Source organism: Podarcis raffonei, chromosome 1 (assembly GCF_027172205.1).
Source record: "Podarcis raffonei isolate rPodRaf1 chromosome 1, rPodRaf1.pri, whole genome shotgun sequence".
Taxonomy (NCBI): domain Eukaryota; kingdom Metazoa; phylum Chordata; class Lepidosauria; order Squamata; family Lacertidae; genus Podarcis; species Podarcis raffonei.
Genome location: NC_070602.1, coordinates 93247194 through 93270495, shown reverse-complemented (window position 1 = coordinate 93270495; position 23302 = coordinate 93247194). Strand labels below are relative to the sequence as shown.

The 23302-nt window shown below is 42.2% G+C and overlaps 2 protein-coding genes and 1 long non-coding RNA gene across 5 annotated transcripts; 2 read left to right on the top strand and 1 right to left on the bottom strand.

Moving 5' to 3' along the window:
- Positions 1–3665: 3665 nt before the first annotated feature.
- On the bottom strand, positions 3666–12100 carry PARP9 (poly(ADP-ribose) polymerase family member 9). Its single transcript, XM_053404623.1, has 10 exons — positions 11942–12100; positions 10789–10825; positions 9314–10131; positions 8650–8880; positions 8347–8565; positions 7532–7607; positions 6743–7099; positions 5501–5646; positions 4984–5161; positions 3666–4231 (listed from the first exon to the last, which is right to left on the bottom strand). Exons 1-10 carry the CDS (start codon positions 11963–11965, stop codon positions 3894–3896), a joined length of 2424 nt encoding a protein of 807 aa, XP_053260598.1. The 5' UTR covers positions 11966–12100; the 3' UTR covers positions 3666–3893.
- LOC128421627 (uncharacterized) lies at positions 5261–9534 on the top strand. Its single transcript, XR_008332359.1, has 4 exons — positions 5261–5369; positions 5472–5643; positions 6016–8895; positions 9354–9534. It is a non-coding gene; the product is annotated as an uncharacterized LOC128421627 (long non-coding RNA).
- A 1817-nt stretch (positions 12101–13917) lies between the features above and the next one.
- On the top strand, positions 13918–22589 carry DTX3L (deltex E3 ubiquitin ligase 3L). 3 transcript variants are annotated; one of them, XM_053404610.1, is made up of 6 exons: positions 14189–14203; positions 16148–16282; positions 16725–16972; positions 17387–18937; positions 20247–20464; positions 21431–22589. In XM_053404610.1, the coding sequence occupies exons 3-6, from the start codon at positions 16817–16819 to the stop codon at positions 21498–21500; spliced, it is 1995 nt and encodes a 664-aa protein (XP_053260585.1). In that variant the 5' UTR covers positions 14189–14203; positions 16148–16282; positions 16725–16816; the 3' UTR covers positions 21501–22589. The 3 variants fall into 3 exon arrangements, with proteins under 3 accessions (XP_053260574.1, XP_053260565.1, XP_053260585.1); XM_053404599.1 differs by lacking the exon at positions 16148–16282 and having other exon boundaries at positions 13918–14203; positions 17387–18941; positions 20251–20464; XM_053404590.1 differs by lacking the exon at positions 16148–16282 and having other exon boundaries at positions 13919–14203.
- Positions 22590–23302: the final 713 nt, after the last annotated feature.

Below are 23302 nucleotides of genomic sequence, written 5' to 3'. Positions count from 1 at the left end.
GACATGACATTGTGTTCCTCCAGGAGACCTGGAGCACAAGTGAAGTGGAGCTAAATGGTTTTTCTGCGTTCTCCCTCCCAGGTCTTTTAAGTACTAGAGGGGGGCGAGTTAAAGGTGGGTTAGTTACCTTAATCTCAACAAGGCTAAGGGCCATATTTAAAGAACTAGACCCACTAGACCATCTGGCCACAGCTGTGCAAGTACAGTGGAGAACCCACAGCTTGCTGCTGATTAACGTATACCTACCCCCACAAAGAGAGAAAAGATTGATAAGAAACACTTGGGCTCAGTTAGAACAGTATCTTGACAAACTATCAAATCAATTTCCTGATGCCTCTGTAGTGGTGGCAGGCGACCTAAATGCCAGAACTGGACAATCTGATGAGGCTTTGTATGCCCATTTCCACGAAACAGTCCCCATTATAGAGGAAACCCACCCAATACCAGCTAGAGTCTCAAAGGATAAAGGCTGCAATTATGCCGGCTTATGCCTACTACGCTTGGTCAACAAGTTGGACTTGGTTATACTGAATGGCCGTACAGAGGGGGAGAAGGTCGGAGAATTCACATTTATATCTAACAATGGCGCCTCCACAATTGACTATATAATCGTGTCGTATGATCTTCAAAACAAAGTTCTGGAATGCAAAGTGGAGGAGCGCTTAGACAGTGACCATCTGCCATTAAGTGCACTCGTAGCTGCGGGGAAGGATTTATCCTGCGCTGAGAAAATCGAGCATTCGAGCCCTACAGCTCTGGAGCTTAGATATTCGCGTATCAGATGGACAGATGAACTGCATAAGGAAATTTCAAGCAGGCTATGCTCAAAGGAATTCCTCACTAAGAGAGAAAACCTTATAACTTCCTCTAGCCATGAACTAAAGATAAATTTATTTCAGGAGTTAATTTCACTCCTTCAAGATTCCCTGAAGGAAAAAAGGAACAGGCCAAGTAGGCAATCTTCAGTATATAAAAACTCCAAACCCTGGTTTGATCAAGAATGTCAGGACATGAAGCTAAACTTACTGAAAAAATACAAGAATTATAGATCTGCCAATTTACCCCAACTCCCCACGGGCTGGTTTGAAGATAAACGAAACTATAAAATTTTGATCAAAAACAAAAAACTCCTGGCACAGAAAAGAGAATGGAAATGCCTAATAGATGCATCCAGAGAGAGAGATTCGGCCACCTTCTGGAGACTGGTAGCAAATGGAGTGCGATCTACTTCCTCAGAAGTGGAGTTTACTATACCTGCAGGGACTTGGGAGGCATTTTTCCAATCTTTATATTCAGCTCTGCCTTTGACACAGCCACTAATACAGTGTGCGGCAGGTGATGAGTGGCCTCCGGTGTCGGTTGCGGAGATTAGGAGGCTTATTCAGGCACTCAAACATAGAAAAGCCCCGGGAGCAGATAATATTTCTCCTGAGCTTCTCAAAGCCAATATTGACTGGTGGGCCCCAGTCCTTGCCACCCTTTTCACCAGCATAGATCAAACAGCAATAATACCAGAGGACTGGGGATTGGCAATCATTGTTCCCATATTCAAGAAAGGCTGTAAACTTGATCCAGCCAATTACAGACCAATCAGTCTCTTAAGCATCATTAGCAAACTTTATGCAACTCACTTACGTGAAAAGTTTGCGGACTGGCTGGAACAGGAGCACATCCTAAAGGAAGCCCAGGCTGGTTTCAGGGCACATAGATCAACTCTAGACCAAGGACTGGTATTGCAACATCTAGTGGAGAAATACACCTCAAAGAAAGGAGGCTCTCTCTATGTAGCCTTCATAGATTTCAAATCAGCTTTCGATTCGATACCCCGGCATAGACTTTGGGAAAAATTAAATGCCACAAACATCGATAGACGTCTTTTGCTTCTTATCCGTAGACTACATGAAAATACTCGGATCCGTGTTAGATGTGATCGTTATGGGAACCTATCAAAGGAAATCCAAAGTTTCCATGGTGTCAAGCAAGGCTGTGTTCTTGCCCCCATTCTATTCAACTTTTATATAAACTCCTTAGTCGGAAAGATGGAGGAAGCAAGTACTCATTCCCCAAACCTAAACAATATACCAATACCAGTCCTTTTGTACGCAGATGATGCGGCACTTATTTCCTTCTCTTGTGTGGGTCTAAGAAAACTTCTACGAGCTCTTACAGAGTATTGCGAAGCTGAACACCTAATAATAAATTATACTAAATCAAAAATTATGGTGTTCCCCAAGAGAAAACTCCGACATAAATGGAAAATTAATAACCAACCTATTGAGCAAGTAACATCTTTTAGATATCTTGGAATAATTTTTGATGAGAAGGGATCTTGGTGCCATCAGATTAAGAATTCCATTGTCAATGCGCAAAGATCTTTTAGAGCTATCATAAGATTCTTTTACAGAAAAGGAGGTCAATATGTTCCTGCCGCCTCCCAGGTCTTTGTTGCAAAAATACTTCCACAACTGATGTATGGCACCCAGATATTTAATTGTCAAAAACTCAAGTCCCTGGAATCTGTACAAACTAAATTTTACCGCTCCCTACTAGGGTTACCTACCTGTGTCTCCAACACTGCCATTAGGCTGGAGGTAGGTCAACTCCCTATTAATGCCAGGATATGGATCCTGAAGATTCACTTCTGGCTAAAACTCATATTTTTCCCAGTGGGAGTGGCTCCATTGACTTTATTAGACCCGTTCCAGTCTAAATGGAGATTGTCGCTTTATGAAAAATTGAAGGGCCTGGGGCTTTCCCCACAAGAACTTATAGCCGCAGGTTTTGAAAAGGCTAAAATGATGGTGAGCCAGCGAATAGGAGATGTAGAGCTTCAGGACCATATGAGCAAGATAGATAAATATCCAGCTATCCAAGATTATGAAAAAGGGTTTAATTTAACCCCATATTTGCTGGATCTACAAATCGCAAAATATAGGCGGGCGTTTACCCTTACCAGATTTGATGTACTGCCATCTGCCTTACTAAAGGGCAGATACGAGGGCACACCCTATGCCGAACGAGTTTGCCCATGTGGTCTGAAGGAGGTGGAAACGGCTTCACATGTGCTGTTACACTGCGACCTTTACGGGGATATCAGGTCACTGTTTATCTCTCCTATCGTCCAGAAATTTCCAGGTCGATCTGAATCCCAGCGGCTGAAAATCCTACTAGGAGATAAAAACCCAGAAGTAACACTGAAAGTGGCCAAGTTTTCTGCGGCCGCGATCAAGCGGAGGGCATTAGTTGTAAAAAAGTAAAAGATCTGACTCTTGGACAAGCCCCCCCCCCTTTTTTTTTTCTTTTTTTTTTCTTTTTAAGTCTACACATATATGGTAGTGCATATATGAGTATATATGTGCGTGTGTGTGGGTGTGTGTGCATATGTGCATTGTTTTTATGTATAATTTTACAACTTTTAATTGACACCATCATTCCCTCGTAAACTACTGTTGTCTTTATGTTGGTTTTTTGTTTTTTTTTTTCTTCTGGTCTATGACCGTAATAAACTTATTCATTCATTCATTCATTCAAAGTTACTTGGAATTTTCTGAAGTTTTAAATTTCTAAAAGCAGCATCTCTGGCACTTAGACAAAAGCTGATCCTGAACTGCATAAAGCACTTGCTATTATATTCTTGTACAGAAAAAACCCCAAACATTTGCAGATGGTTTGAAGTTGGCATTTTAATATAAGAACTTGTGTTGTGAATGCAGCAGTTCTCTTTTTAATCAAATTAAAGCTTCCCATGCTGAGATTGCTTATTAAGCAATAACGTTACTTCAAGATTGTAACAAGGCAAGATTTTTCACTGCATCGGAGAACTGCCATATACATAAATTATTTAAACCTAACTCATAGAACCTAGTACCTATCATGTGTTGAACTTTAAGGCCTCATAGATTCTGAGCTGATGGTTCCAACTGGGTCTTCTGCACTGGATTCCAAAGCAGGGAACAAGTCAACAAATACAGCGGGAGAGCTTGCTCCCTATTGAAAATGACGAAGATTTCAGGGTTGTGAATATCGTCAACAACACTGTCATAGAGTTTCATGCTACTTGCACTAATTAATGGTGGTGCAACATAGCTTCGATTGCCCCTTGTATACGAGCCTGTTACAACTTCAGCCTCAAACACACAGATCAAGTGGTCCATTTCACATTTTTCCCTGGTATCTGTTACAAGGTTCCTGGGGTTCTTGTTAAAGTAGATGCCAGCTCCATATTTCTGGTCTGGAAAACAATGCAAAACACAGACGGTTTAAACAGAGACATGTTTTCATTATGGTAGCAGTATGCAAGACTAATTGCTTCTGAATATGACTTGGTCTGCTCCCACTCCCTCCCTGAATGGAAATAAGAGGACCAAGTAATAACTGAACAAGCCTTAAGGACATGCTGGGAAACTGCTAGTATTAGAATTATTTTAACAATTGCAAACATTGCAATCATGGTGGCAATCGGGAGCAGCACATCTGATTTTGCTGCTTGAGACAAGATGGGAAGTGCTGCTCCACCGCTATTGGTGGAGCAGTGGCACTGATTTCAGATGAGATTTTGCACGCACTACAAGATCTTGTGGGATCTCGTGTGAAATCTGCCCTGATGCTGGCAGTGGAGGCAGTTGGGCAGGCAGAGCACCCACCTGGGCACCACCTCAGAGCCTTTTGCCACCAGAGGCAACAGATTCACACTGCCCACTAGCTACACCAGCCCTGGTGGCAGCAATGGACACTGCAGTCTAACTAGATCAGTTTAGGGTTTACAGAGGAAAAGCTAAATCTTACTGTGAGGCCAAGTGATAATTGTAAGAACCAGATAGGTACCACTTGATTTTATATTTTATTTAGCTAGCTTTTTAAGCTTTGAATTAATGTACTTGAACACCTGTGATGAATGCATCAACATGGCAGTCAAATTGTTTGAAGATAATCTACTGATTTTCTGGGGGTTTTTTGCTTTTCATGGGTATATGCATGCTTTACCTTGTAAGGAGGAGGGGTAGGTTTTCTGAAATCCCGTTTTGCACACCAGACTACAGTACTGAGCTGGGACACGATGGTATAGCCTATGGCATACTGGCATTCCAGCATTTTTTCCTTCAATTTTTATTTTAATCCTTTGGAAGGTAGATTCTAAAAGAGGATTGCATATTTTCTCTATCTGCAATGAAAATGAAAGTAAGTTGTGCCCAGCTCAATAGCAGCAACACTAAAAATTACATACTGTTCCAATGCATTTTTTATTAGTACATTTTTTGTTTGTTTTTAAAATAGAAAATCCAGGATGAAAAAAGACCAAACGGTTCCAATTTATTCTCTACATGAAATAATGTGGTCTGAGTTTGATTTAGGAGTATACCCACATATTGGTAAAAACCTATCAGTTTTTAATAATCAGTTTGACTTGGATTTTACCCTCCTATATTCCTGTTGGTTTTGGATATTTGTAAAACATCACAATATTCTTTCAGAATTACTTTGCCATTGGTCATCTCTTTACCTTCAGAACCCGGAGGCCAGCTTTTTCAAGTTGTTTTTCTTTGTCCTTGAATTCTTGAAGATATGACTCTATTGGAGTGACTTGGTAACAGTATTTACTCGCCATTTCTGTGTAGCCTTCTTGATGAGGAGAGTTTCTCAAAGGTCCTAAAGGTAAAGGTAAAGAGACCCCTGACCATTAGGTCTAGTCTTGGCCGACTCTGGGGTTGCAGCGTTCATCTCGCTTTACTGGCCGAGGGAGCCGGCGTACAGCTTCCGGGTCATGTGGCCAGCATGACTAAGCCGCTTTTGGCGAACCAGAGCAGCACACGGAAACGCCGTTTACCTTCCCGCTGGAGTGGTACCTATTTATCTACTTGCACTTTGACGTGCTTTCAAACTGCTAGGTTGGCAGGAGCAGGGACTGAGCAACGGGAGCTCACCCCGTCGCAGGGATTCGAACCACCAACCTTCTGATCAGCAAGTCCTAGGCTCTGTGGTTTAACCCACAGCGCCACCCGCGTCCCTCTCTCAAAGGTCCTAGATGCAGGTAATAAAATACTAAATAGTAGTGCAACTTTCAGATTGGAAAATTAACTGTAAGCTTACTGGAGACGGGTAATGCCTGGTCTTCTATTTGCTTATTAAAATGGAAAAACAGTAAGCACAATGAGTTCATTGTTTAATAAGGGCCCCTTCTTCACAGAGTGGTAATATTTCCTTTGACAGCGACAACTGAAATCCTTTGAGGCTGCAATCCTGTAACCTCTTACCGTGATTTCTCAGGGTTCTAAATCACATCCCGGAGCCTACTTGAGTTGAAAAGGCTTTCCAATGCAAAGCCAAATTCTTCACCAAATTTGATAATAATAATAATAAAATACTTTGCCTGATTGACATCCGATGCTCTTTCAAAACGTGTTGTGGAAAGTATACAAATTTAATAAATAATAAAAATAAAAATGTTCAGCCTTCAATGGACCAGGTGGGTACAGGAATAGTGACAGTGATGTATAGGAAGGGTTTGGTTAAAGGTTTCACCCTTGCACCCACTTGCATGATGGAAATGGCCTGGTGGGGAGAGCAACTGAGTAAGGCTACTGCCTGTATGGTTTCAAACTGTTCTTTGTACAGGCTAGAAGCCTGCCCTTAGTATAAGGTGAAGGATATCAATAAGCCAACTTATTCACCAGATGCTTTCTTAGCAGGTGTTCACATATTTTTCATAACAGCATTGTGCTTATGTACATACAGCCCCACATACCGTCTGCCTTCATTTCTTGCTTGGCTGTAGTCTGCAGCATGAATTCGATAGCGAATGTTGCATCAATCACGGCTCGGGGGGAACCTTCGATCTCGAGGGCTGCACCCTCCCCGGTCAAACTCTCTACTATGGTTATGCCAAAGTGCTGCTGCAGATGAGACAGCTCAACTGGCTGACCACTACCAAGGTTGAGAAGGTTATAATTTTGTATAACGATCCGGTGACTTTCCTCAACTTGTATGATGTTTCGGAGCCACAGTTCTGCTGCCTCCAGCGTTTCCTGGCTGCGTCCAATAAGTTCCACAAATGGTCCGTTTTTTTCACAACCTCCATCGGCTTGTATGTCAGTCTGTACCTCTGAAAAATATTATTGGTAGGTGTTGCAATGGTTAGTGAATGACTCATGAAGAAGGGACAATTAAGAGGTGATATGATAGCCAAATATTTGAAGGGCTCACACAGATAGATGATGGGGGGGGGATTTATTTTTCTGTTGCTTGACAGGGCTAATTGGTTTAAATTACAAGAAAACCAAAAGTGGACTTTGAAACCATGTTCCACTACTAAAATCTAAATTGAACCTTTGCTAGAATTATTTCTTACCAACTACTGATTCTCCCCGCCTCTGCTTCAACTCCACTCATCTTTCATGTCCCTCATTAAAACCTACACAAAACTTAGTTTTCTAATATTCCTGACATGTTCTATTTGTGGTCAAACATTAAAATATATTTTATATATATATACAGAGAATCTCAACCAGTTTTAACCATCCCATTTATTTATTACCCATGCCATCCATATTGCTGCAGTCCATCTTTTCTTCCAGTTTGTTTTTGACTGACATAAGCTTGGTGAAGAAAGCCTTTAAAAAGAGAGAAAACACACACAATTGCTGCTTTTTTTTTTTGGCTCAGTTCTAAGCATTATTGTGCCAGTTTAGGACGCAGTGTACAAAGCACTATGAATCTTCAGCATCTAATAACAATGGTCATTTTCCACTGCAGAAAGCTAAACCCATCACCATTTACTTCATATCCACATTCAAGATTAGACCTGAGGCAGTAAAATCCCACACAATGAGTATAATGGGCAGTAGTGAGAGTTCCCATATTAAACTGAGCATTGTGCCTATCTCAAGTGATAACCCAGGCTTCTCCAATCTAGTACCATCTGTATGTTGTTGGACAATAGCTCTCATCATCTTTGACCTTTGCCATCCTGGCTGGAGCTGACCACAGTTGTGCTGTATTCCAAAATATTTGGAGGGCACCAGTATGTGGAAACCAGTGATAAAACTATAGAAAAATGTTTTAGAGAGATGCATTTACAGTGGTACCTTGGGTTAAGAACTTAATTCGTTCTAGAGGTCCGTTCTTAACCTGAAACTGTTCTTAACCTGAGGTACCACTTTAGCTAATGGGGCCTCCCGCTGCCGCTGCACCACCGGAGCACAATTTCTGTTCTCATCCTGAAGCAAAGTTCTTAACCTGAGGTAATATTTCTGGGTTAGTGGAGTCTGTAACCTGAAGCGTATGTATTAGATGGCCACTGTATTAGATGGCCAATCTTTAGCTACTTGCCATGAGCATTCAGAACCTCACCTCATAAACATCACTGTCATCTGGAGGAACCACAATGAATACCTCAGGCTTCTTCCCAGGATATTCCTCCGCAAAGTGTATTATTTCCTCCACCATAATCTCTACCACTTCATCCTTTGGCATGTGTAAATCTTCAATCCCAAGGAGAGGAAAACAAACGGATGAGGACTGCTGCTCTTGAGCCTTGAGAAGACTTTTAGAAACTGCAGCTTTTAGTGCCTGTTGGAGGAGGAAAGTAGTTATAATGGTGATTCCCACCCCCCATTCAGTGAAATGGAAAGCTAATAGAAAAAAAGCCATCACCTCCTGTGCGTTGCATTCACTGCAAGATGGCCATACCACATGGAGCACAAACTCACAGTCAATATTGCACCCTTTTGTGAATATGAGTTTCAGGTTATCTGCTGGAAGTCTCTGTAACTCAGAGAGAAATTGCTCCTGCATAGCTGGACCTGCCTTTTCGAGGATTGCTCTTGAGATGGTTCCTTGAGAGAGATCATCTTGCACAGTCACAGAGCTAATAATAATGGCAGCCTGGAAGAGAATGATGTAAGAATCAGAAACGATTTCATTTTGAATCTATGCATGATTTCTACATGCATGGTTCTCTGGGGAATGTGGTAGCTCCCCGAATGTGGAATGCTCTCCCCAGAGAGGCTTGCCTGGCGCCATCACTACATGTTTTTAGGTGCCAGGCAAAAACATTCCTCTTTACCCAGGCCTATGGCTATTAAATAATCTATGGCATGTGAAAGTGTGGGGGAGGGGACTGTTATTATGATGACTATTTTATTATTAGGCTGTCTGTCAGTATGTTTTTTATTCTGTTTTTATCACTGATGTTCTGTAATGTGTTTTCACACAATACTGCTCGTCTGGTACTTGTGAGCATTGAAAAACCCAATTAATGGGGAAAGTAATGAATATTCACCCTCTCCATATCAACTGTAAGAATACGGTAACCTACTTGCTGTGCTTCTATGTTCCCTTTTTTAATCTGGAGACAGAGATCATTGACTGTGATGGAGTCTGCTGCTCCCGCCAGAGGCACAACATCGTTGGTGCCTAGCAACTCTTCGCACGCCCTTTTCATGACTTCAGCTGTGGTCTCATCAATGTTCACGAGGTGGATTTCTTGCAAGTAACCAAATAACGGAGCTAACTGAATAAAATTCTTTATAGTCCGTACGATGACTTGAACACATAAATCCTGCGGGAAGTTGAAGATTCCAGAGCTGAGGGCAGGAATGGCCACGGACTTGATATTGTTTTCTGGAGCATTGACATATTTCAGAATATTGATGATGGCTGCTTCAAGCTTGAGGCAACATTCCTCCCTCTGCTCCTCCGACCATCTTGGACCCACTGCATGGATGACTTGCTTACAATGGAGTCTTCCTCCACTAGTGACTGCAATCTGGCCAGCGCTGAGCGGTCCATTCTTTTCAATGAAATGCTTGCAGTGCTCTTCAATTTCTGGCCCTCCAGCTTTCAGGAGGGCAAATGCAAGGCCTCCAAAGTGATGCAGGTATTCGTTGGCTGCATTCACCAAAGCATCAGCCTCATGCCTTGTAAGATCATCTACCCAGACAGAAACTTCAATTCCTTCCTTCAGGCTTTTCCTATACACTTCGGTGGGATTCCTGATGCTCTTGAGGACAGTTATGCAGCCAAACTTCTTTTCGAGCAGACTACACAGGTAATTCTCTCTCCTCTTAAGAATTGCATAAACATTGTTGCTGATTGGAATGGATAGCATTTCCTCATCTATTGGCATTCTGATCTCTAGGGGGAACAAAACAAAGTACATATTTTGTGGTGTTATGGGTGAGGGTTTACATAAAACCTTTCTACCTGCACATGTTTTAGATTTCTCTGTTCACCCCCACACCAAAATGGCTCAGGAAAATAAAATTACTTGTCAATATATTATAACTGCAAAATGCCCTCTCAACCTAACTGACCAATAGAAATGTTGATCTCTTTAAATAATGCTACGTATCTAACGGCCCCTATAGAAAAGTTGTTGAGAGAGTATAACGCCTAGAGCAATTATTCTCCAGCATCACATCACAAAATGTGACTTGTTGCTATGCCGGTTTTACAGTAATTGGGGAAGCTGCCGAGAAGCGGATATTGGCTATAATCCACACACACACCCTCACCCAATATGCAGACTATGCATGCACAGCTCCACATGAATAGAAGGACAGATGAAGAGATGAAGAAGGTGAATCAAAGTACAAGAAACCCTGCAGTATAGGAATCTGGAGAGAAACTCGATCCCTGTGTCCCGTAGGCTTTCCCCTGCAACTTCTGAAAAGCAGAAACCTATTTATAATCACTATCCCAGGGGTAGTTAACACGGAGCCCGCAACCCCTGGAGGATTCCCCACTACCTATACTTGATCTGCAATGAAAGGTATCAAGTGAACTATCTACCTGCATTGTCATTTTGTGGAGTCTCGGAACTGGAAGTCTGTAAAAACAAAAACAAAAAACGAAATCAAAATTACTTTGGCAAATGTCCCAGAAGTTAATGTTTGTGGACTGTGATCCTCATTCATAAAGCCCTACTTCACCCTCTGTGAAAATAATTCAATAAAAACAGTATTATATTGCTAATGCTATTAATTACTGTACTTACATTTATACCGTGCAGTTCTTTCATCATGGAAGCCAAGGCAGCATACATGTGTGGTACCCCATCCAGGCACTGACTAAACCCAGAGCTGCTTGGCTTCAACATATTTTATTTTAATATGCTGCTTACATGCCAGAATGGCTTCTAAGCAGTTTACAAGTATAAAACCAATTATAAAACCCATATGTAATTAAAATACACTATAAATCAGTTCCATTAAAGCATTACGGGAATCCATTTTTAATGATTATTGTTCCAAATTTATTAAAGAGAAAGCACAGAAAAGGAAAAACAAAACATAAAACAAAGCTGTCAGCTCACATTCACAATACAATAAATTACGGTAATAAACTGTATTAAAAGCATCCATAATTAAAATGTACAAGAAACCAGCCCATTAAACAGTATAACAATTAGAAGAGCAATTTAAACAACTATATGAATAAGTTCAAATTCAGGGGAATGCTTGGCTAAACAGGTGTGTCGTCTTCAAGAGCCAGCAGAATGCCAATGCTGATCGGGTCCCTATGTGGTTTGCCTTCAGACCATACCTCAGGGACTATACTAGTCACTCCAGCTGGCTGGATGACTAACCCTGTCTACTCAGAAATAAATCCTATTGTATTCAATAGGTCTTACTCCCAGGTTAAGTAAGACTGGGATTGAAGTCACTGTATGCACTATATGCCAGTAAAGATCAATCCTCCAGCTTCTCATTTCATTCCAAAGTGGAATTAGGTGCTGAAGGGATTACTGGACATTTGGGGTTTTGTTCATGTGTCATGTTTATATTCTGAACCTGAGGTAGGCCTCAGAGCAACTTGTTTCTTTCACGTTTAATAAAAAAATAATGTCCTGCTCCCCTTCCCCCAGCCTGGTCATTTCCACTCAACGCACTTCAACAACTCAAAACCTGTGTTTCAGTCCTTTTTTTCTTTTGTGTTGACTTACCAACAATTTCATCATGTTCCCCATCTTGAATTTCCTCTTTTTTGTCCCCTCTTAGATGTTGCTGCTTTGCTCCTCCATTTTCCATTGGCCTAGGCTAGGGTAAGCAGCAAGGAGCTGCATTTGCCACACTGGCCTGCCTTGGAATCCTCTGGTTTGGTTGCCATGGAGACCCCTGCTGGAACTTCAACCCCATTGTCAAGTTGCTTCCCAGATCACAATCTTCTTGTCCTTTAAAGCAGGGATGGGGATCCTGCGGCCCACAGCTCTCCTCACTCCAAGCCATCCGCCATGTTGGCTGGGGCTGATGGGAACTGGAGTCTAAGAACATCTAGAAGGCCATAGGCTCCCCAACCCTGATTTTAAAAAAATGCTTACATCTACAGTCAAACCTCAGGTAATCCGTTCCAGAAGTCCATTGGGCTTCTGAAATGTTTGACAACCAAGGTGCAGCTTCCAATTGGTTGCTAGAGCTTTCTGCACTCAAGCGAAAGCCACATCGGACATTTGGCTTCCAAAAAACATTCAAAAACCTGAGCATTTACTCCCGGGGTTTCGGGAGCCAAAAACGTTCCAAAATTGAGCCGTTCAGGAACTGAGGTTTGACTGTATTAGGATCCAGGGATTAGAAGGGTCTCTGCACACAGCCAACTTCCCCCAACCCCCCACTCTTAACAGTATTCAATAGTCCTGTCCTCTGGGCTCCCAACTAACTTGCCCAAAGGCTCCAAGTGATACGTATTTGTCATCTCCAAGAAACCATGTTACTTCATGTCATAAGGGATTTACACCTTAGTAAACATGTTTAGGACTGAGCTGCCTGGCTAAAATTTAATCCACACTAATTTGGAAGGTGTTGAATAGAATTAAAAGCGAACCATCCCACTATGGAAATATGGTTGGCCTAAGATTCCTATCCTAAACCGCAAGGATCAGGGCAAATAAAAATACCTTACAGTTTTAACACCCTTTCATGGTCACCAGCTAGAATGGTGGCCTGCCTGATAGAATGTGCTGCTGATAATGCCAAAGTTGCAGGTTCGATCCGTACACAGCTGCATATTCCTACAAGGGGGTTGGACTAGATGATCCATGGAGTCCCGTCCAACGTTAAAGTTCTTAGATTCTATTATTTTGCATTCCCACCCATGCCCTTTTACCACCACTATACGACGCTAGATTTAAGTGGCGGGAATTATAGTGCACACCCTCCAAGTGTCCCTATTTCCCAGGGACATCCTTGATTTAAAGAAGCCGTCCCGGTTTCTGATTTGATCCTGGAATGTCCCACTTTTCCTTAGGATGTCCCTATTTTAATTGGAGAAATGTTGGGAGTTATCCGACCCCTGAGCTGTCTGAAGGCAATCCTGTACTGTATAGGGAAGTTTTTAAAAATGTTTAACGTTTTATTATGTTTTTATTCAAATTGGAAGCTGCCCTGAGTGGCTGGGGCAACCCAGTCAGATATGGGGGGGGGTATAAATAGTAAAATGATCATGATGGAATGGGAGAAATGGAATGGGAGAAATGTTGGAGGGTATGCTAGTGCAACCCTATACATATCTACTTGTAAGCTCCTGCAGAGTTCAGTGGCGCTTTTCCCTAAATAAGTGAGTGTAGGATTGCACCTTAATTCGCTTCAGCAATTTCGAGACGAGAAAGTAGAGGTACTAAGGAGCAATTCAATGAACGAAGTCACGAAGGACGAGACGTCTCGCCTTGGGCACGAGCCCTGAGCTCGGGCATCTCATGTCACCCATTTCCTCCGCTCTCGTACAAGTGTACAAGCATTTTGAGCCGGGCCCGCCTCACCGGTTGAGCTTCTGCCCATCGCTCGGCAAGCGGCGAGTCAGCCTTCCCGGAAAAGCAGCCAACCTGCCTCCTCCGTAACCCGCCGCGCTTCTGGGCTCCCAGGGATGGGCCGGCAGGAGGCGCTGCGGCGACGCAGCCTGGAGCCGAGCGGCGGATTCCGGCGCGCCCGAAAGGAGGAGGAGGAGGCAGGCTCGCCTCCGAGGGAGTTGGCGAAGAACCGAAAGTGAAAGTCCGAGCCTCGCCCCCCCCTGCTTTGGTCCGCCATGGCCGGCGCTCCTGCTCCGCTCTTCGTGCAGCTCTCTCTCTTTCCTGAAGAGAAGCGTTTGGAGAGGCCCGAGTTCAAGTTGCAAGTCTACTTCCAATCCCGGAAACGCTCCGGGGGCGGCGAATGCAAAGTGCGAGTTCTGGATCGTGAACGGGACGTCTATTCGGTGCAGTTCCTGTCGGAGGAAGGTAACTGGAGGCTTCAGAGGCCCCGACGGGGCGGTGTACAGTTACTTGGCTCCAAGCATTTGGGCATGGCCTTTCCCTGTAGCAAAGTTGGCATAAATGTCTAGAGGGAAGGAGTTTCCACTTTCGCCTAGCTCCCTTGAGTTTCCAGCTTTCTCTTCCTTTTTGCCCTTAGTATGAATTCCCCTTTTCGCCATGCTTCGTCTGTTATTTCCTTCCACGCCACCCCCCCTCCCCCAATTCATCCTGATCCATCCAACAGCTGCACGACAGGCAGAAATTTTGCGGATAAAGCTTTCCCTATCTCTCGAGTTTCTATCATAGCTGTCAACTTACAGATTTGAAAATAAGGGGCCAGCAGTCTCGAAAATAAGGGATCAGCAGCCAAAATAAGGAATTTTGCTTAGCTTATACATCAATCCGGCACTCATGGAGCCATGCTGCTTTTGCTGCCACTGACTGTGTTTTGCAGGGGGTTGGACTACAACTCAGACCAAAGAAGAGGGTCAGATAAAACTGATGAACGACGTCGAGATGGCAAAGCTTACAGGCAGAATTAGAAACCAAGAAGAGGACCTCTTTAATAAAGAATGGGGAAAGTTTATAATCTATTTGAAAAGCTATTGTAAAGAGTTACATGCATTGGTAGGATTGACAGAAAACTTTTAGTAAAAATTTGAACTATGGATGGACAAATGATTTATAAAAATAGAGTTGTGAAAGGGATGCAGAGGGGGGAAATCACTATATTAAGATGCTGCACTGGTTGGAGGGTATGCTAAGCAGCACGTCGGGGCTGCCGTTGTCCTGGCACGAGGAGTTCCATCGGTCCTTCCCCGCCTGAGAGGGAGGGAGAGAGATTCTCGCCCGCGAGCCTGGCATGAGGCGGTTGCGGCGCCGCGGCAGCCGCTGAAGCGCTACCCTTCTGCGTCCCTCCCCATCCCCTCCTCTTCCTCCTCCCTCAGGCCGCTGCCGCCTCTGGCTTCCCCTGGCACTGCGGCAGGAGTCTCTCAAGAAAGGGGCTGCCTGCCTGCCCGCCGCCACCCATCTCCTCACGACGCGCCCCTGAGGGGGAAAAGGGAGAGATGGAGATGTGGCAGCTTGTGCGTGCGCTCTCTCGAGGCGGAGAACCCCTAGCCGCTGCTTCCCTCCCGAGCCGGGAGAGATTGAAACCCGGGAAACTTAAGGGACATCATCAATCCGGGACAGCAGCAGGAAACGGCGCTAAGGGAGTTTCCCGCCACATAAGGGACGGTTGACAGCTATGGTTTCTATACTGGGGTTAAGCTTCACCTGTTAGATCCCTGGAAAAGGAGTTAGATCCCTGGCTTAACTGTTAAATGCCCTGGAGCCCTGCCAAAAAGCAGGGAGGGAGAAGTTGGCAAGCACATTTAGAGAAATGATTAGGAACATTGGAAAAGTAACATAACACCAAGAAAAGAAGAATGGGTTTTTTAAACTGTCATTTGACCAAACTTACGAGTTTAATAAGAAATTATTCTAATGAGAAAATAAGGAGAGAGTGGGAAGTCTTTATAAATTATATGAAGAGAACCAATTCCCAGATTCATACTTGGCTTAGTTTAGAATGAAAATCTCACAGGTAATTAGAATAATTCTCCAAAAATTTAATCATTACAGACAACCAGTGATATGAGGAATAAAGATCCACATGGAGTTAGTTGGAAGTCAATTTCTTTTTTCCTTTTTCCCTTTTCTTCTTTTTTTGGTGGTGTTTTTCGTTATTTCCCTTTTTTGGAAGAGCACAATGTTTTGTATTTTTGATTGCAGATTATGTTATTATGTTTACATCCTTGTAATTTTGTTTTTGCATTTTTTCCTGTTTTGTATTGTTTGCTTGTTTTATTCAATGCTTGTTTGTGTGATGTATAAGTATTAATAATAATAATAATAATAATAATAATAATAATAATAATAAGTGATTAGGCCGGGGATCTTATGGAAATACCTTGAAGTGAAAGAAAATGAAGCCAACGTCTTGAAATAATGGAGTATATGCAGAGTGCCTTTCCCTCATCACTGGACTGTTTCAACTAGCTGCCAAACACTTAGGAAAAGGGGGTGAGGAAGGTTTTTGAAATGGGAGGCTGCAATCTAGCTGCCTTCTCTTGTTTTGGAAATTAAGCAACATCACTCGCTTCCATATAGCTGTGTTCAAAATGGGACTAGTCACAGCAAATCCTGTCAGCCAGGTCGAGATTTGTCTATTGCCTGGGAAGTTGTCTTAGGACAGAAAATGGGAGATTCTGAAGAGTAAGAGGGAGTTTGGCTTTGACTGAGTTACTCTGGCTTATGTGGGATCAAATATGACCTGGTGTAACTGTGGCTTCAGAATTAAATTTTCTTAGGCTTGCAATATGAATATCACCAAAACAGATATATTATACATATCTTTTACATTGATCGTGTAAGCTGCTTTGAGATATCTTAATGCAAAAATGTGACATAGTATCATTATAAGCAAAATAGCAATAACATATGTTTCTTATTTGAATCAATTTAGTGAAGCAACAAGTGAAGAGACATGGACCTCATTTCATAGAAGTTTCTGGAAGATCTGTAAAGATAAATATCCTTCCAGATTCTGAGGTGTCAATGATGGATATGACAGAAACATCACTTGCAAATTATTTGAAGAGCTCAGCAGCCGGCTCGCTTTCTGCTTCAAGCACTCTGCCCCTTCCAAATGATTTTGGAGAGCAAAAGCTGACTGAAAAATATGCAGGTGATCTGGAAAGCATGACCAGAAAGGTAAGAATCCACCAAGGCCTAGAACTTCAGAACGCCTAAGCTGCGCCCCTCCTCTTCCAATACTGGTTAACTCCATCTTTACTGTTTTCTTCAATTGGCTGTTTTTACCCATTTATTTGATAATAACTGAATCATTAATATCAGGCAGTTGAACATTGAATAAAAGAAGGAAAAACTGGGAAAGGTATAAATACCGCACAAGCAAATAAGAATAAATGCTAATTGTCATATAACCTTCCCACAAACAAATCAGAATGATTTTTTTTTTTTGTCTTTATTGAACAATCTAACTTCCATGTAAGTCTTGTACAAGCAAATTGGGATGGATGTTCAATACATAGGGCATTTGGAGAAGCCCTGTATGCATGTGTGTTAATAAAACCAATTTTCTCTCTTTTTTTTTCTTGTTTTCAGATCTTTCCTAGCGTATCTGCCACTTTGAATACTGAATTGCTCACAAAAGAGCAGAGAAGTCAGGTGACAACTATCTGTCCCACCTTAAAAATAGATGTGCGCTCAGGACAGACTGGCATAGAAAAGGTATCAGGAGATTATGGTGACATTGAGAAGTTACACCGTTATTTTGAGAAGCTCCTTGGAGGCCCTCACCACCGCAGCAATGAATTTTCACACCCTAAAGAGCCAAAAACTATGAGAGAGATGCCCATGGATGATTGGAAGGAAGGAAGGAAGAATGATGTAGATGTGTATGATAGCAAGGTTCCTTCAGCTATCTTTGAATACTTCAGCCAGGCCTGCAAGGAACAAGTTGATGAACTGGAGCAGAAGTTCAGTGTAAAGCTGACTAGTCAAGAATGTGGAAATGGGTTGGCTTCTATACACTTCTCTTCTGTTGGGGACCCTAGCCTCCTAGAGAAAGCTCAGCATAATTTTGAAACAGCGTTTCAGAAGGTGGCCGCAGATCTGAAACAGGAGAGAATGTCTTTTGCTGACAGCCACCAGATGGCTAAAGCACAGCAGATTTTAAACCTCAATTTCAAGAGCGTCCTTGTTAAAACAGAGGGAAATGCATTGATTCTCCGTGGCCCTGCAAAGGAGATTTCAGCTGCTAAAGGGGCAATAGGAGAATTAGAGGCAGGAGAGTTGGTAAAAAAATCTGAAGCTTACCCTTCGAAAACTGACACCGGATTTGATCTTAAGACATTTAAATTCTTGGAACCAGAATTGGATAAAGAAATTGAATCTATAAACCGGATGTACAATACTGAGTCACAGAAAAAGTTTGTTCTTAGCATGCAGAAAGCATATGTTTTCTTTAAGCATAGGAAGTATCCAGACTCACATTCATCTTTACAAGCCTATGAGAGCTTTGTCCATTTTTATCAGATGATTTCAGCCCAGCCCATAGAAAGAGTCATCCCCTTGAATCTTCTTGAGGACCAGAAAAGAAAACTAGACACGTTCTTTTCAGCACTGCAAAAAGAAAATCCCAGAGTATCAATTCGTATATCAAAGAAAAATAATCTAATTCTGTTTGGTATTCCAGAGCATGTGCTTTCTGTTGAAAAGCACATCATGAGGTTTCTGGAAACTGATGTTAATCCACCTGTAGGAAGTATAGGTCCTAGTTCCAGCTCTAGAGAAACTAAAGGTGCCTATTTGGAGCAAAACGGGGGCCCCAAAATGCACTCCCCTCCTCCCAGGGAGCAAAAGGAGTCAAAGGAAATGAAAGTCAAACAAGAGGATGTGTGCACCATTTGCATGGACACAATCCACCAGAAGAAAGTGCTGCCCAAATGCAAGCATGAGTTTTGTACTGAGTGCATTGAGCAGGCCTTGAAATACAAGCCTGTTTGCCCTGTGTGTAATGTGGCCTATGGGAAGGTGGAAGGAAACCAACCACCAGGGACAATGAACATCCAGAAATCTCGAGCGTCGCTTCCTGGTTATGATGGATATGGTACCATCCAAATTTCATATAACATACCTGATGGCATTCAAATGGTAAGTCGCAAGGAACACTTTGGGGGCTGAAGAGGGATTGGAATGGCATGAGAGAGTGTGAGCAGCCCCACCTTATATCTGCTCATAATATCCTTTTAGGAAAACTTTATATTGCTGCATGCACAGGCAAAACTTGTACTAGTGACATACTGTTGGGACGGGGTTTGGGAGTTCCAGAAGGCGAGAGCAGCAGAGCCATAAACAGGATGGAGCTTAAATTACCCCAGTTGCAGAATCTGCCATTATTCCACATACATCCTTTCTTGCATCAGGAACATTTGTTCTCTTTTCCACTTGAATGGTTTGTCTCACTTAACCATAGGGCTAAGCCTATTGCCCTCCTGATGGTTTGGACTGCAACTCCCAGCAGTTCCATTCAGCCCAGCCATTCAGGCATAATAATAATAATAATAATATAAATAATATAAATAATATAAATTATTATTATTTATACCCTGCCCATCTGGCTGGATTTCCCCATCTTCCTTCTATGGTATGGGTTGGGAACCTTTTTCTGGGGTAATTTAAGGGCCACATTCCTTTCTGGACAACCTGCCATTTCCCATTTGTCCATCCTTGCCACTTAAATGAAATTAGGCCAACAGCCACAGATTGCCCTTCTCTGGGGTAGAGGCATGTGGAATTATGAATGGTGTAAACAAAATTTTTGTCACAAACATGGGAAGGTTGCACCCAATGACGCTGATTGTGACAGGAGTTTGGGGCACAAGAAAGTAATTATGTGAGGCGTTCTGATGGAGCACATACCATTAGCGAATAATCAAAGGCATCTCCAAAAAAGATACATATGACACAATCTGGTCTCCCTTTTTCTCTTTTATTGATGAACAGGGGGATATTTTAATTCCACCATCATCACAGAGGTGTCTGTAGAGAGGATATATTGATTGAAAATGTATTGTAACTTTTGTATGTAAGTATGTAAGTATGTAAGTATGTATGTATGTATGTATGTATGTATGTATGTATGTATGTAAAGTAATTCTTTAGCTCAACAAAATTAAATGCTCAGAGTCACTACCTCAAGGTGTGGTGACAAGAAGTCTGTTAGCTATGGAAGCTAAATGGTACTCTCAGGATTCCTCTGAATCACAGAAGATGGCTTCCTTCCGTTTGTTTATGCCATCCTTGGGAGCCTTGCCAAAACCATTTGGCTGACCACTGTTGGAAACAAGATGCTGGATTAGATAAACACTTGGGATCCAGCAGAAGTGCTTCCCTGACATTTGCTGTGCTTCATACAAGTCAAGTATAACGCTTTGCCTATTTTAATACCTTTGCATTGCAGGAAGGCCACCCAAACCCTGGAAGACCATTCATCGGTGCACATCGGACAGCATATTTACCTGATAACCCAGAAGGAAGAGAAATTTTGAAGTTGCTTCAGAAGGCCTTTGATCAAAAGTTGATTTTCACAGTTGGCGAGTCACGTACAACCGGTGTAAAAAATGTTGTTACCTGGAATGACATTCACCACAAAACTAACTGTTATGGAGGGGCAAGCAGGTGTGTTGTATTTGTTTGTTCTAAGTGCCAATGATGCATTTCTCAATGTAATCTCATTCTAGCTTTGATTTTGTTGGATGCAAATTCACTCAAGTGTAGGAACCATTTTGGAAGAAGTGTTTTGGACAGTGATCTGACATTTTTTTCACATTTCACAATCTTAGCTGCAGATATTTGTTTTGCATGATCCAAACAGCAAAGTCAGGTTTTGTCTGTTAATTGCATGCTCAGGAGGCATGCCATGTTCTCAAACTGCAGTAGTATATATAATGTACATAGCATTTGAGTATTTTGAATAATCACAATAATCCAGTCCTGTGTCTAGCCCTGGGCCCAGTCTACTTCAACTTCCTACCACTTGGCTAGGAGTCAACTCCCTATAGGCCTCCTGCACTCAAGGCCATCAAGAGAGCGGAAAGCTGCTGAAGCAGCAAGCTGTCATTCACCCCAGCTTAACACATCCCCTATGAGAGAGCCAGTGTGGTGTAGTGGTTAAGAGCGGTAGTCTTGTAATCTGGGGAACCGGGTTCGCGTCTCCGCTCCTCCACATGCAGCTGCTGGGTGACCTTGGGCCAGTCACACTTCTCTGAAGTCTCTCAGCCCCACTCACCTCACAGAGTGTTTGTTGTGGGGGAGGAAGGGAAAGGAGAATGTTAGCAACTTTGAGACTCTTTAGGGTAGTGATAAAGCGGGATATCAAATCCAAACTCTTCTTCTCTTCTTCTATGAGGCGCATGTTGTGTACATGTTAAGTATTCATAAAGCCAAGGCGCAAATGTTACATTCAAATCCTCACCTCAAAATAACTGAAGATTCCTGCAGAGTTCTTTTTCTTGGGCCACCGTGGTGTCAGCACGCTGTTTCTCCAATATTTGAGTACACAGTATTTTGATAGATATATTAAGACAACAACCTCTCTTCATTGGGGAATTGCTTGGTTTACAAACAAAACTCTTTCTCTCCTAGTTTTGGCTACCCCGATCCAGATTACCTGAAACGTGTTCGAGAAGAACTGAAGGCGAAAGGAATTGAATGAGTGCTCTTCCAGTTGACTGTCCAGAATCTGTACCAGTCCAAAGATGTGCCAATTGGATTTAGCTTATGAGTGCTTTTTTCTGCTTATCCAGTACAAAATTCTGAATTGCATAACTTGTTGAATAACTTCCTAAAAATCTGTTGCAGTGCTGTTAAGTAAAGCTGTCATTCCAGGGGTAGGGAACCTGTGGCCCATGAGATGTACAGTTTCCATCAACCATGATAGTTTGCCATGTTGAAGGGAGTTGGAGTTTAACGTATCAAGGGCTACAAGTGTCACACAGCTGCTATAGACCAAACCACATTTCATGGAGCCCAGCCCCATTGATTGCAGCGGACCTTGATTTTCAAAGTTCTGCTGAAGTCACTTGGTGTCGGTTTTAAGTAGAAGCGTGCATGATTAGGATGTTAAACACTTTTCCCTCTCTTGTGTGCTTACTGCTACTGCTACCACTTGCAGCATAACTGGGTGCAACCAAGTTTAGTTTTTCTCACCTTTGCAGAACTGGGCTATGTTTTGCCTTCTTTCTCTGCATTGTGAAGATTCTTAAGTAAAAGCAAACCAATAAAAATGGTTCAGCATTTTGTGAGTTCAGGGCCATACTAAATTTTCTTAATTAGTTACGTTAGCTGATTTCAGTGAGTCTGCTCAGAGTAAAACTTAAGATAAATGCCATCTGCAGACTGAAGTATAGTGTTCAACCCAAGTTTATTACTTTTTTTAAAGGTTGCAGTTTGTGTCCTATTTTGAATATTTGGAGCATCGTTGTCCCACAAGAAAAGGAACAAAATCTGGAAACCAAGTGGCTATTAAAACTATGTCTTTGATCGGTCTCCCCCTCTTGAAAATCAAATGGTTGAGCAATATTTTCTTTCTTTCTTTCCATTTAACACCAGCCTGAAGGCATCACAGTACATTTTGTGTGTATTTTTTGCTTCACTCTATGGCACATATCACAATGTAATGTGGCATGAGGCAACAGATTCTATTAGCTTGCTGCTGCCACTAAACTGGCAAGGTTAAAGTATATTCATCAGCAAATTGTTAAATGTGACTTAAAAGGAAATAAAATTCTATATGCTAATTAAATGGTTACTGTGGTGTTGTTTTTTTGTTCATTTGTTTTAAAGATCTTTCCTTGACCAGTTTTGGGGAGTAGGTGAGATTTTCCTGCCTGCTAACATGGCTTTGCTGTTTTTAAAGGAGGGTGGAGTAACTAATTTTAAAAGTGAAAATGCTGAAGAGTAATAGCGTACAATTCCTAAAATGGGTACACATTTTAATATGATGTTAATTAGCAAACAAGACCATAAAGGGAGGGCTTCAGTCTTTTGTCGTGTGATGGTGATGATTTCCCTCTCACAATGGGAGGGAGCCATTTTGTGACTCAGCCCCTGGTACACCCAAAATTCAACCTTTGGGCCAGCAGGCACAAATGGGGAACTCTTACCCATGTGATATTCTTCCAGGGGCCACAGATTTGCAAGATAAATAAACATGCAAAAGACAAGAAAATGTACATTAACTTCAAGCATTTCAGTAGTGATTGAAAGAACTACTTAAACAAGAAAAGAAGAATACTAGTTAAGTAAAGGTACCTTGATCTAACATACCAGAAAAATAGAATCACACAACAGTAACAGCAAGATAGAAAATGGTCAGAATTCCTATTGCTTATTTGGGGGACATGCTACCGATTATGAATTAGAATCAACAATTTGTGTATTAAATTGATTATGTTGTGAATTGTGATTCATAAGAGGAATGGTGCAATGTTTTATGAAATGATTTAAAAAAGAAGA